The 13,363-nt window shown below is 39.1% G+C and overlaps 1 protein-coding gene across 1 annotated transcript in view; it reads right to left on the bottom strand.

Annotated features, from left to right (window-relative positions):
* The window catches only part of MRC1 (mannose receptor C-type 1), a 96,052-nt gene that overhangs the window by 53,880 nt on the left and 28,809 nt on the right, over nucleotides 1-13,363 (bottom strand). Inside the window, exons 5-6 of the mRNA XM_059660481.1 lie at nucleotides 6,842-6,955; nucleotides 3,538-3,684 (exon numbers count right to left, since the gene is read on the bottom strand). Of these exons, the coding sequence (XP_059516464.1) occupies nucleotides 3,538-3,684; nucleotides 6,842-6,955 (261 nt within the window). The remainder of the gene's footprint in view (nucleotides 1-3,537; nucleotides 3,685-6,841; nucleotides 6,956-13,363) is intronic.

Genomic DNA, 13,363 nt, shown 5'->3' with positions numbered 1-13,363 from the left:
CACAGGGACTTGATTCAGAAGTCTTTCAGGAAAAACCTGAATTTGCCACAAGTGTGTGATCATGGGCAAGTCACATCACATAAGCCCAAGTGTCCCTATACGTAAAGCATTTCTAATAATATTAATATTAATGCTAACATTAATATACCCATTCTCACCATTTCTGAGTTAGAAAACATTTGAGATAATGTGACTGTAGATTACAAATGTCACACTTTTACTATTTAATCAAACCAGGAATAGTGGCCAATATCCTAATTACTGCTGCTAATAGATTATGGTCAAGTTTCATAATTTTGATTATACATTACAAAAATATATTATAATATATTATATGATAATGAGCTGAGGGAGGTAATACCTTGGGAGACAGAGACTCACCAAATGCATCTACGTATGTGCCACAGGGCCTGGCACATGGGAAGTGTAGTGAATGTTGGTCAAGAAAAGAAACTGAAGTTATATCTGATGTACAGCAGGTTATAATTACCATTTTACAGATAGTATTTCAAACAGCAATTTAACATCACACTTTGCTTAAAGAGGGACTATGTTACCAAGTGAACGTCAATTTATATATCTAAATTTGATATTAACTGTTCTCAAGTGTGCTGCCTTAGTAAATGTTCTATATTATAGGGCATCTCTGCTGTGTGTTTAATGTGTCAGTCTGATTTTCTCTTAAAGTCTAGGACTATCTGCAACATCTTTGTTTAAGCCCAGGATTCTGTGCACAGTAGTCATTCAAGTCAATAGGTCGTTATAATGACCAAACACTCTATTATTGTAATAGAAAAATGAATATTTTCAAAAATTCTCTCAATGCAGTAAATTCAATTTGTACACTTCTGGTAGTTACCAAAAAGAAAATATGTTAGTATATTTCTGGAGCCCTCTGGTGGGATATTTTAATTTTGCTGCCTATGACGCTGAAAATAATGTCAGCAAACGCTCAGGACTTCTAACCCCGAACAGATGTACTTTTAAAAATCTTTTAAACCATGAAAACAGGCCGTGAAAGAGAGTTCGGCGGGGCAGGCACAAAAGATGGCTTGTTCCTCTACAGCAGACCTTTCCAATAGGTATATAATGGGAGCCACCTACACAATTACAAATGTCTTAGTTGTGATGTGAAATAAACATAAAAAGAAACAGGTAAATTAAATTTTAATAATATATTTCATTTAACCCAATTTATCCAAAATATCCATTTTAACATGCAATCAATTTTTAAAAATAAACAATGAGCTATTTCACTTTTTTTGCCTAAAAAGTCTTGGAAGCCCAGTATGTATTTTACATTACAGCACATGTCCGTCGGAACTAGCCAGTTTCATGTGCTCAATGGCCACATGTGGTTAATGGGCTATTGAACTAGAGAGCGCAGCTGTCTGGGCCCAGGAATTATGGGCAGATAGGGTGATGTTGCAAGGACCAACAGGGTCTGAGGTGGGATCCTTGCCCAAGAGATCACCAGTCAGGTGCTGTATAGTTTGATCTCTGATATGCTTTTCAAAATCTGGTTTACTTGACTTTATAGATAAGATAGCATGATTAACCCAGGAAGTATATAGAGAAATTTAAAAACCACTGGGACAGGAAGTGTTAACAAGTGATGTAATTTGAGGAACAGTAGAGAAACGGGAATAATTTACTATGTGTTTGACAATATGGACCAATGTTCATAGGAGGAATGGGTATCCATATTCCCACTTCATAGGCGAGGAGCCTAAAACTGAGGGATTAAGCAACAAGGTCAAGTTACAGAATTCTGCCTCCTGTACCAGGGAAACTATAAAACAACCATTCTCCTCATCCCCAGAGGGGCACTTGCAAGTCTTCTGAAGGAGAATTGTACCAGCTCTTCCAAGGAGGAAGAGTGACACTATCTCTCCCCTGGGAGCAACGGAGGAGATAAAGTACAAGAATGAAGGAGGCCTCACTCAGGCAGGCCAGAGCCATCGTGGTGACCCTGTGAAGTGCGATCAGACCCAAAACCGGGACCCTCGTCTATGTTCACCAGAGATCTTGGCCACATCTCCATCTACTAAAATTGCAAGCACAGCTACTCTTTGATCAGCAACTTCACTTCTAGGAATTATCACGTGTATGAAATTACATGTGTATAAAGTTATTCACTGTAGGACTGTTTGTAACAATAAAAATTGGAAGTAAACTAAGATCCATATATAGGGCACTTGTCAAAAAAATACATAAATATATACATTCTCTCTCTGTGATGGCTTATTGCACAGCCATAAAAATTCACACATAATTTTTATTCACTATATAGAATGATGTCCTAAATTGTCATTAAGTGAAAAAAGTAAAGAATATATGTATAGCATGCTTCCATTTGTATGGAACAGATAAAAATAATCATAAACATATTTGTTTATATATTCATAGAATAATTCGATAAAGATATACATCCAGAAAGTTACTCAGGGATGGGATGTGGGAGTTAGAAGAGATTGGAAGAAAATATTATTATTTTGTACTTTTTTATTTTCTAGCCATGTCAATCATATTTTAAAATAAATAAAATTGCTTTTAAAATTCAAGGAGAAAAAAGTTAATGACACACAGATTTCCCAAGCACAATACATACATATATATATTTCTTTAAAGTACTGTGTTCTTACAAAAATACCTGTTAGTGAAAAATATGTACTTTGTTTGCTTTTGGCCAATTTGTAGAAAGAATGCAGTCTTGCCTTAGTAGTTTAATTCTTCCATAAAATTATGATAGAGAGCATAATTGAATTTTTCTCTCTGTTGTAGCCTATATGTAAAATTCAATTATTACTTTTGGGATGTTATATTCCATTTTTGTGAAGACTTCAATGTATAATGTTAATTTGAATAGCAGTAGAGCCCAGATAGACCCTAAATAGTGAGGACATTAAATATATATATATATATATATATATATATATATATGCAACCTTAGCTGGTTTGGCTCAGTGAATAGAGCATCAGCCCAAAGACTAAAGGGTCCTGGGTTCAATTCCAGTCAAGGGCATATGCGTGGGTTGCAGATTTGATCCTCAGTAGGGGGCATGCAGGAGGCAGCCGATCAATGATTCTCTCTCATCATTGATGTTTCTATCTCTCTCTCCCTTTCCCTTCCTCTCTGAAATCAATAAAAATATATTTTTTAAAATCTCTTTCAGACATATATTTCCTAGCTTGGATTCTGATTTTGTCACATGTTCATGTCTTATATGGCCTTTGAATATCTTTCTCCTCACCTGTAATGTGTGAATGAGAATACCTAACTCACAGGCTGCTGTGAAGATAAAATTCTAACTTGTGTTCTGTTAAAGGCTTTGCACACGCCTGAACCCCACAGCACACTCGGAAAAGGGCAGTGGCCAGGAGTAGGAACCAGCAAAAAGCAATGTTGTAGGGATGTCATTAAGTTGACTCCATAAATTATCCACCAAACCTGTCCTCTCATACAGTGTGACTCACCTGTAACTTTCTCGTTAAATTACAATATTTTATGTGCTTCAGATCAAATAGATCACTTACCCAAGGGAATAACAAAAGGATTCAAAGTTGTGTTGCCCTTTTTACAGATGTAGCCTAGTTTCTGAGCACAGTTCAGGTTTTCCCACTTGGCATTCTTCCCTGGATTCAGTGACACACAGCTTTGTCCAGGTTCTGCTGATGGACTTCCTTGGGGGAAAAGAAAAAATAAAATGGGAGCATTACAGGCATTACAAGTTAGATAGCCCCTCAGCCCCCATCGCCATCCTCGGGGACTAATGGCTCCCATCCCCTCTGTTGCTGCACATCCACAAATAAATGTTTATTGGCTGCAGAATAAAAACCACATTGGGTGTCTGTTTTCTTGTTGGATCATTTCAATGACTAAAATTCTGATTATGCAAATTTACTTCTTAAAATAACTTCTTTTCATAATATCAAATAATAAAGCTGGACCTTAAAACCTAAACAATCTTCATCTTCGGTTATGGATGTATAATAGAGATGTACCTAACCAAAAAAAACAAAAACAAAAAACAAAAAAAAAACAAAAAAAAAAACAGCTCTATTAAGCACTGTCAATACCTACCAAGAAAACAAAGTCAAGCTCACTGTGAAGACCAGATTAGAGCGTTTCTGGACATGGGAAGACTTTCTCCAATTAAAAAGAGGAGACATATCCCAAGAAACCAGAAACGCCAATCAGAAAGGATATATGCACCCCTATGTTCATAGCAGCACAATTCACCACAGCTAAGATTTGGAAACAGCCTAAGTGCCCATCAGCAGATGAGTGGATTAGAAAACTGTGGTACATATACACAATGGAATACTTACGCTGTGGTAAAAAAAAAAAAAAAAAGGAACTCTTGCCTTTTGCTACAGCATGGATGGAACTGGAGAGCATTATGCTAAGTGAAATAAGCCAGTCAGAGAAAGATAAATACCACATGATCCCACTCATTTGTGGATTATAGAGAACAACATAGACTGATGAAAAGGGACAGACCCAAAGACTGAGAAACAGTGATCAGGCTATCAATCCCCAGAAGGAAAGTAGGGGAGGGCGGGGGTAAGGGGAAGAGATCAACCGAAGGACTTGTATACATGTATATAAGCCAAACCAATGGACATGGACAACAGGGGGATGGGAGCATGAGTTTGTGTGTGGGGGGGAGGTTGGGGGTTAATGGGGGGGATGAGGACACATTTGTAATACCTTAACTAATAATTAAAAAAAAAAGATTTTTCAACTTAGCCTGCAAAGAATATTTTTAATATCTGACCCCGTATCCCATTTTAATCAGGAACTGATTAGAGAACCAGATAAAGGCAACTTTGTTAACACAAGTGATATAAGCTAGTTCCATTGCACACCTGAAGACAGGGTGAATGAGCCACATTTTGTTAATGACTACTTTCTGACTTTTGACATGTATATAACCTGCGTCTGGACCTCACTCTCCCTTCCTGTAAGATGGGAATCATGTTACCTGCCCCAGAAAGCCTTTGTCAAAATTTTTTGAAAGTTGCCTGAATAGCATACAAAGAAAAATTGTTAGTGATAAGGATGTTTTTAAAATGTGTTAATATTGTGACAAAACTCACAATATAACTAACAGATAAGGTGTCAGTGTCAGTACTAGAAAGAAACTTTCAAGAAACAATAATAAATTTTATAGCTATTGGTTAATATGTTGACTAATCATGTTATACATTTATTTATCAGTACAACATGATGACCAACTTTAATATATTAATTAGTTGTCCTTAAATGGTTACCATAGTTATAGATTTGAATTTATACCCCTACATCACCAAATAAATGTATTTAAATAAATGGGTTACTTGGTCATAACTACTCAATTGAATGCTTGATTGAACACTTTAAATAATAAAAATTGCTAATACCCCACAAAGTTTCTAATTCTAGTTGAAGAAACTCTCATACTATTTCGTAAGGTGATTTAATTTGGACTTACTTCTCAGGAACTTGATTTAATAAGGAAGCTCACTTCTTTTATTTTCTTATTAACATCGTAATTTCATTGCTCACCTTCACTAAATTAACCTCCAAATTTCCTCACTGAACTCTCAGAATGCGGGTGGCTAAGTATTGTAATCACCACCCCTCAAAAGAATAATAAATAAGTGACCTGTCCTGCCTAATGTTGTACAATAATTAAGCAAGAAAGACGAATAAACTCATCCCCTCATAAATGATTATTTCTGTCTATTGATCTGATTGACCCCAACTGGTATTCTCCCGTTTAATTTGGCTGAGTGAGTAGGCAGACAAATCAAATCCTCACCCATAAAAAAGGACACCTTCTGTTCCTTTGCAGCAATGTTCACTTCCCATGTTCTAGAAGAAGAGACCTGATACTATTTGTAGGACTCTAGTGACAGCCTTTTACCATCCTGCATTGAAGGTTATAGCTCATAGTAAAATCTAAGCAATTTAAACCAAAATAGATTCTCTAAAAATTCTCTCCCATGTTTCAGCATCTATTTTGAATATTATTTTACTGAAGTTTTTTTTCTTTTTAATAGCATACCTCAATAATACAAAAATAGAGAGCTTAGTTATCTAAACCAAATGCAAGAACCACTTAATTGCTTTAAAAATAAATGTCCAAAAAAACAGCACATCAGGTTTTTTCCATAGCAGAACCTGTAAATGAGGGTGTGACCTATAGGTTATGCCTTTCCCACGTTCTTGGCAGACATCACTAATTGTTCTTTGCACTCTTTCTGAATGAACCAAGATTGATATGGGGGTAGGAGTTCAGAACCATGCTCAATGGATTGCCTCATGTAACTTCTAACATTGGCTGGTAATGGTGAATAAGAAGAAAATTTTTTGTCATCATTGGTCTTTCTTGTTTTCTCTGAATAATTGATGTATATGTGGAACACATTTATTATTTCATCTCCTTTTTTGTTCTGTTACCTGTATGTTATGACAATGTAGAAATAATTAGTTCAGGAATTTTCTGTCCTCCATAAAATTAAAAAGCTGTGAAAGGCTTGATCATCTCCAAATGTTTTATGCCTAACAAATCAAGAAGATTCTTAGAACTCATACTGTAACAGAGACTTGTATTGATTTCTGTGATAATCCTGCCTGACAAGTCCTCATCCCAGGAAACTGGTATAATCCTACAGTTTTAGTTTATTCAAATCTAGTTGGCAGATTTCAAATCAAGGTGAGAAATGAATGGAATTTGATAGTCTCCCAACTATTTATTCTCTTTTAAACCTACACATGAGATGATGAAGGTCCCCATGGTATCAAGAAAAATTAAGTTTAGATGAATTCAACCACAGACAAGATTTACCCTACCTGGTAACCAGTTTAAATAGCGGAATGGACTGCCACCACTCCATTGCCATCCACTGTTTGAACCCAGACTGTTAAGTCCAATCCAGAGTCCTGAAGTCAAGGAACTGGTTAATCCTATACAACAAAAGCAAAAACAGAAACAAAACTCATATTCAGAAAAGACAGAGAAATTAAATTCAGAAGTAAGCACTATTTAAGAGATATATCTATACTTTGAAATTCCTCATCTGCTGTAGGTATCTCTGATACCGCTGTAATTAGCTAGTTATTAATAACTAGAAGCCCGGTGCACAAATTCATGCACCAGTGTGGTCCCTCGGTCTAGCCTGAGAATTCAAGCTGAAACCAGCTCTCTGACATACTCTGGGGGTTCCAGATTGTGAGAGGGCACGGGCCAGGCCGAGGGACCCCAATCAGGGCTGGGGAGGGATGCGGGAGGTTGGCCAGCTGGGAAGGGACCGCGGGAGGGCTCCAGGGCATGTCTGGCCCTTCTCACTCAGTCCTGATCAGCCGGATCCCAGCAGCAAGCTAACCTACTGGTCAGAGCATCTGCCCCTGGTGGTCAGTGCACATCATAGCGAGCGGTTGAGTGGCCTTAGCATATCATTAGCATATTACGCTTTGATTGGTTGAATGCACAACCAGACAACTGGACACTTAGCATATTAGGCTTTTATTATATAGGAGAGGAGAGGAGCAGAATAGGAAGGCCAGACATTATAGGCATGTCATTTGGGCAGCTTCACCAGGAAGCTGCAGCTTTGCACTCAACGAGGGAACCACCCTTCTATTCCTCGCAAAACACTGGGGAAGGGATCCCAAAAAAGGGAAAATAGCCCTGGTCGGCTTGGCTCAGTGGATAGAGTGTCGGCCTTCAGACTGAGGGGTCCCAGGTTCGATTCCGGCCAAGGGCACATGACTGGGTTGCGGGCTTGATCCCTAGTGGGGGTGTGCAGGAGGAAGCCAATCAATGATTCTCTCTCATCATTGATGTTTCTATCTCTCTCTCCTTCTCCCTTCTTCTCTGAAATCAATAAAGAATTTTTTTTTTTTTAAAAAAAAGGGAAAATAGACACATGCCCAGAAAACTTGGTGTGACACAGAAAAGGTACTTGCCTGTCAATCACACCTGGAACAGAGATGGTTGGCCAGAATGGGCAGTGCCCACTGCAAGCATGGGAAAATTTGGGAACACATACTCTTCTAAACAAACAAATTCTCTCTCTTGTTGCTCTTGGCTTCCTTGCATTCACCTGTGATTCCTCCATAGCCATGTTTACCCGCGGACCCTATATGCAATGGCCTGATGAACTACAGTGGGAAACACAAAGTAAGCCAGCCTGATGCTGGATTGGACTGTGCAGACCTGGAAAGGGAACTCCGGACACGGGCTCTGATTTTAGCTCTACCGAAGCCCCAGATACAATTCTTCTATGACTGGGCAAAAGGAAATGGGACTTTGGAAACCCAGGGGTGTAATCCCATAGAAAGAAAGCTTTCTACCATACATCCTCCTCCCATGGGGGCCTCCGGAAATGCTTATTCCAGGGGCACCCCAAGAACCCCATTCCATGAGCCACTGGGGGAGAAGAGGCCCTCTCCTATCCTGTAACACTCCTAGGCTTGTTTTGAAGAATTAAATTAAGTATTAAAGTAACACCTGACACATAGTATGAGCCCAATAAATGTAAGCTACTGGCATTTTTTTAAATAATTTTATTGATTTTTTACAGAGAGGAAGGGAGAGGGACAGAGAGTTAGAAACATCAATGATGAGAGAGAAACATCGACCAGCTGCCTCCTGCACACTCCCTACTGGGGATGTGCCCGCAACCAAGGTACATGCCCTTGACCAGAATCGAACCCGGGACCCTTGAGTCCACAGGCCGACGCTCTATCCACTGAGCCACACCAGTCAAGGCGCCATTTTTTTATTATTATTATTCCACGTAAAGTCAGTTTGGCAAAAAAAAAAAATGTGATTTAGAAACAAAACTTAAACTTTGTGTCAAATATATCACTTAAAGCCGATGAGCATCAGCCACACTTTTTTTTCCTCCGATGATTTTCTGTAATTTTATGAGACCAAGTTTTTTTACTATGACATTATTTTCTATGACATTACTATAGAAAACATCAATTCCACATGCTAAACATTTTGATTATTAGTTTTTTCTGAATGTATTATCTGAAATAGTTCTATGCCTACTTTTGAATTTAGTTATAACATAGGCTGCTTTAATGTCCACTATTACGTTGCCAATTTTTTTCTATATTGAGGTCCAATTTGTTTTTCAGCCAGCAACAACAGAAACTGGCAAAAACAATCAGAGCAACAAGCCAAATTTCACTTCCTATATCTTCTTTCAGTTCTGTAAATCCTAATCATGTACAAATGTAGTTATCATTCTGATTCAGGAATTGAGGATTAAATGCAGTGTGCCAACATTTTTGAGGTTAGAAACAGAAGTGAGGATGATGAAACGATGGTGAGTGATAGAACGGGCTGCTTGGGCAGAAGCAGTTAGCCCTGCAGACACTGTGCATTCAGATTGTCAGTTTAGAATAAATTTACTGGAGTAAGGAGTGTTGACATATAATTAAGGGTTCTATTTAGTGTGTTGGGGACCACCAGATCCTTGATTACTTTTTGTTAGTGAGACCCAGGCAGAGTGAAATGGAAAGACAGCCCTGAATTCCGATTCAGCCACTTTCTGAACACGAGACATTAGGCAAGTATCTCATTTCTATTCCTAGTCTGTTATCTCATCTACAGAGTGAGGACAATAATATTCATTGAGGAGGTGGGTGTGAGCTATAGAACTAAAGTCATGTGTCTGGCACACAGTAGCTGCTCAATAAATGACAGGTCATTTGATCTCAAAGTCATAAAACGGGCTTACACTTTTTAAAAATATTTTTTATTGATTTCAGAGGAAGGAAAGGAGAGGGAGAGAAAGAGAAAAAAAAACACATCAATGATGAGAGAGAATCATCAATCAGCTGCCTCCTGCAGACCCTCTACTGGGGATCTAGCCTGCAACCTGGGCATGTACCCTGACCAGGAATAGAACCATGACCTCCTGGTTCATGGGTCAATGTTCAACCATTGAGCAACACTGGCCAGGTGGCTTTACACATTTTTTAAAAATGATATTTACTCCAAAAATCCTCACATAAAAGAAATCTTATCTTAAAAATATAGCTATTGGGGGGGGGGGAGAGTTTTTGTTTTTTTTTTTTTCATTTTAGTGGCATGTTTCCCAAAATGGAGTAGATCAAAATCCCCATTTACACAATTATTTTCTAGATTCTTCCCTGATCTATCCCAGTAAATATCAAATATCATGAATATCTCCCCTCCAAGAAAAAAAAAATCTGCTTGTTTGTTTTTTAATTTTTCATAACCCCCCCCCCCTCCCGCCCCACTAATGCATGATATTGTTGATTTGGAGAAAAGCCGGAAATGTTAAAAATATGCTGACTAAAATTTGGGGGGGGGGGGGTTGGGTAAGATTTCAATAAGAATCTGAGCTGAACTCAGACTCTGAATCTCTTAGAGCTTGTTTGCTCTCCTGAGGGACGCAACAATTTCCCTCATTGATTAGGGAAGCATTTCCTGCAGCTGGAGCCTGACAGTGGGGCCAGGCACCCGGAATGAGTCTAGAGCTGGGCAGAGCTGTTGTCCTGCCAACATCACCGCTTTCCTCTGTGTAACTGGGGAAGAAAGTTAAAAAGTAATCTGTGTCCGGTCCTTTGGCTTCCCAAAAGCCAGGAAACAAGTAAAACTTGAAAGAGTCAAGATAACACAACCCCAAAACAAATTCCTTAAAATTTTTTTTAAAAAGCAGCCAATTGAAACCATTTCAACTCTGATAGATTTTTCTTTCACTCAAGCAAGTGTGCAAAAATAACACCAGGATTGTCTGAAATCATCTTTTCTCTCCCTTAATCATCTACATGAGTTTAGTTTTGCCTCTTTCTGTGCTTTATTCTCCTCCTTATTTTTATACATGGTTGTAAATATTAATCACCCTGATTCTTTGTCCCAATATTAGAGAGACCCAAAACACCAACCCCAAACAGAATTATTGAGCAGCCTGAGGCATATTCTCATCTCCGAGTTTATGAATGCACACAGCGAGGTCAGGTTGCTTTTCTATCGCCAATCTCCTTAATAATAACTGGAAGAAAATGGGGAGTTGCTGCCTAGACTGAAAGGAGAAAATTAATAAATGTTACCCTTGGCGCTCAAGGATTGCAAGAAATACTTCATTACAGTGGAACAGTCCATGATACAGTGCTCAAAAAATGGACGAGGAATAGATAAACATTTCTTACCCAGTTACATTTTGTTTGTGTATTTCACAAGGCTGTGCTAAATAAATGTATGTCATAATTTCCACCAAAAACTAGAATGCAATAAACATCTTCAAATTCAATTAAAAACGAATTACTTATGGGAGAAATGTGTCCTCGTTGATGAAAAGTATCATCTGAAAAGAGCTGGAGAAAGTGAAATCCTAGAAAATGAGGTAAGGCTGGGACCCTGCTCTAACTCTCCCCTTTAACAAATGAACTCACGGAGGCATAGAAGTCTCAGGTGACCTCACCAAGGTTCCCCAACTGTTAGGTAGGAAGTTAGGCTTGAGCTCGGGCCCCTGGGGTCCTGAACAGCCAGCAGACGGGTTCAGAACCAGACGGTTCTTGGCACAAACAGAGGAAAAGGACATGACCTCAATGCAACCTTACCACAGCCCTGGACTAATTGCAATAAAATTTTCATTGCATTTTTGACCCCCCACCCTGTGGGGTTTTTTGTATGCATTATGGATAAGGGCATGCCCAGAAGAAATAGACTTATGTAACCCTTTTCTGTCAATCATGCTTGCAGGCAAATGAAAGTCTCCACCCAGAAAATCCCTCATTTAAACCATATAACCCAGGATTGCAGGGCCATTGTCTCTCTCAACTGGCTTGCTCCTCGCTTGGAGCATATCTCCAATAAATCCCACTTTGCTTTACTTTCATTTTTGTTCATCTTAAAAATGTTTTCTGGCCCTAGCCAGTTTAGCTCAGCAGATAGAGCATCAGCCTGCAAACTGAAGGGTCCCAGGTTCAATTCCCATCAAGGGCACATGCCTGTGTTGTGGGCTTGATCCCCAGTGGGGGGGCGTGCAGGAGGCAGCCTTTCAATGATTCTCTCTCATCATTGATGTTTCTATCTCTCTCCAACTCCCTTCCTCTCTGAAATCAATAAAAAATACATTAAAAATAATGTTTTCTGCGTCGATAAGAAGAACCATGGTCCCAGCCTGTAACCTCCATCAGTAGCACAGCTTCACGGTGCTGTGCCCAGGCCACTGGCTCCAGTCCATGCTCTTTATGCTTCCGCTCTGCTGCCTGGGGACCCGTCAGATGCAATTTGTAGGGGCTGCTGATACAGCAGGTACTAACGTAGTGTTTTGCCAAGTGTGGTCGCCCAACGACTTGCCCCAGAATCATCTGGAGGGTTGAGAATATGCAAATTCCTGGCCCCACATCACACCTAGAATCTCATTGCATCAGGCACCTTCACTTTAACAAAGTTTTCTGGTGATAAATAAGCAACTTAACATTTAGGAACTACCGTTCTGTCTTCCCGCTTGCCATAAACTGACCATGTGTCCAAATATGAGGCTGATTGCTAAATAATATTTTGATTGTGCTGCATCATTTGTCAGTCAGCAAACATTCATGGAGACTCTCGCCCTTGGAAGATTCTGTGTGATGCCCTTTGGGGTGGGGACAAAAATATTCACAGGACATTCCTCATTTTCAGCCATTTACCTGCATCATCCATTCTCCACACAGCCCTCGGTTTTTTCCTGATGGCACTTACTGTAATTTGCATGTATTTGTTAGTTTTCTTAGTTGTGTGTGTTTTCCCCATTGGACGTTTAGCTCCAAATGGACAGCACGTGTCTGGCGTTGGTCACCACTGTGTCACCAGGACCTAGCAGAATGCTTTTCCCACACATACCAGCCATCTTGTTGAATGAATGAATAAAAATACCTAATGAATGTATTTATAACTTTGTAGGGGAAGCAGGACATATATATAGCTAACTGTTATAGAAGTAGTAATCAGATGAGAGAAACGTAGATGGAAATGGAGAAGCCACTGCATTTCAGCTGTATAAAGTTTGCGAAATTCTAGGCACAAGAAATGGCATGAGGGAAAATGTGGAAGTGAGAAAGTATGGCACGTGGATGGGGAATCCAAAACTTTTCCTTTATCAAGGCTAGGAAATGCATGAAGGAGAAGAGTAGTCAGTGGGCAGATGACAGCCATTGAGTGCCAGGCAAAAGTGTTTTGAATTGTTTGATAGGAAAGGAGAGGCCACTAAGGATTTTCAAACATGGTAGTCACAGGATCAGAGATATACAGGGTGTCCCCCCAAAAATGTATGCACCCTTTAACAGTTTATAGCTCAAGTCTGAAAATGAAATCTATTTTAATAAACCCTGCCTTTATAATTA

Source organism: Myotis daubentonii, chromosome 1 (assembly GCF_963259705.1).
Source record: "Myotis daubentonii chromosome 1, mMyoDau2.1, whole genome shotgun sequence".
NCBI lineage: Eukaryota > Metazoa > Chordata > Mammalia > Chiroptera > Vespertilionidae > Myotis > Myotis daubentonii.
This window is presented reverse-complemented; position numbering and strand designations above follow the sequence as displayed.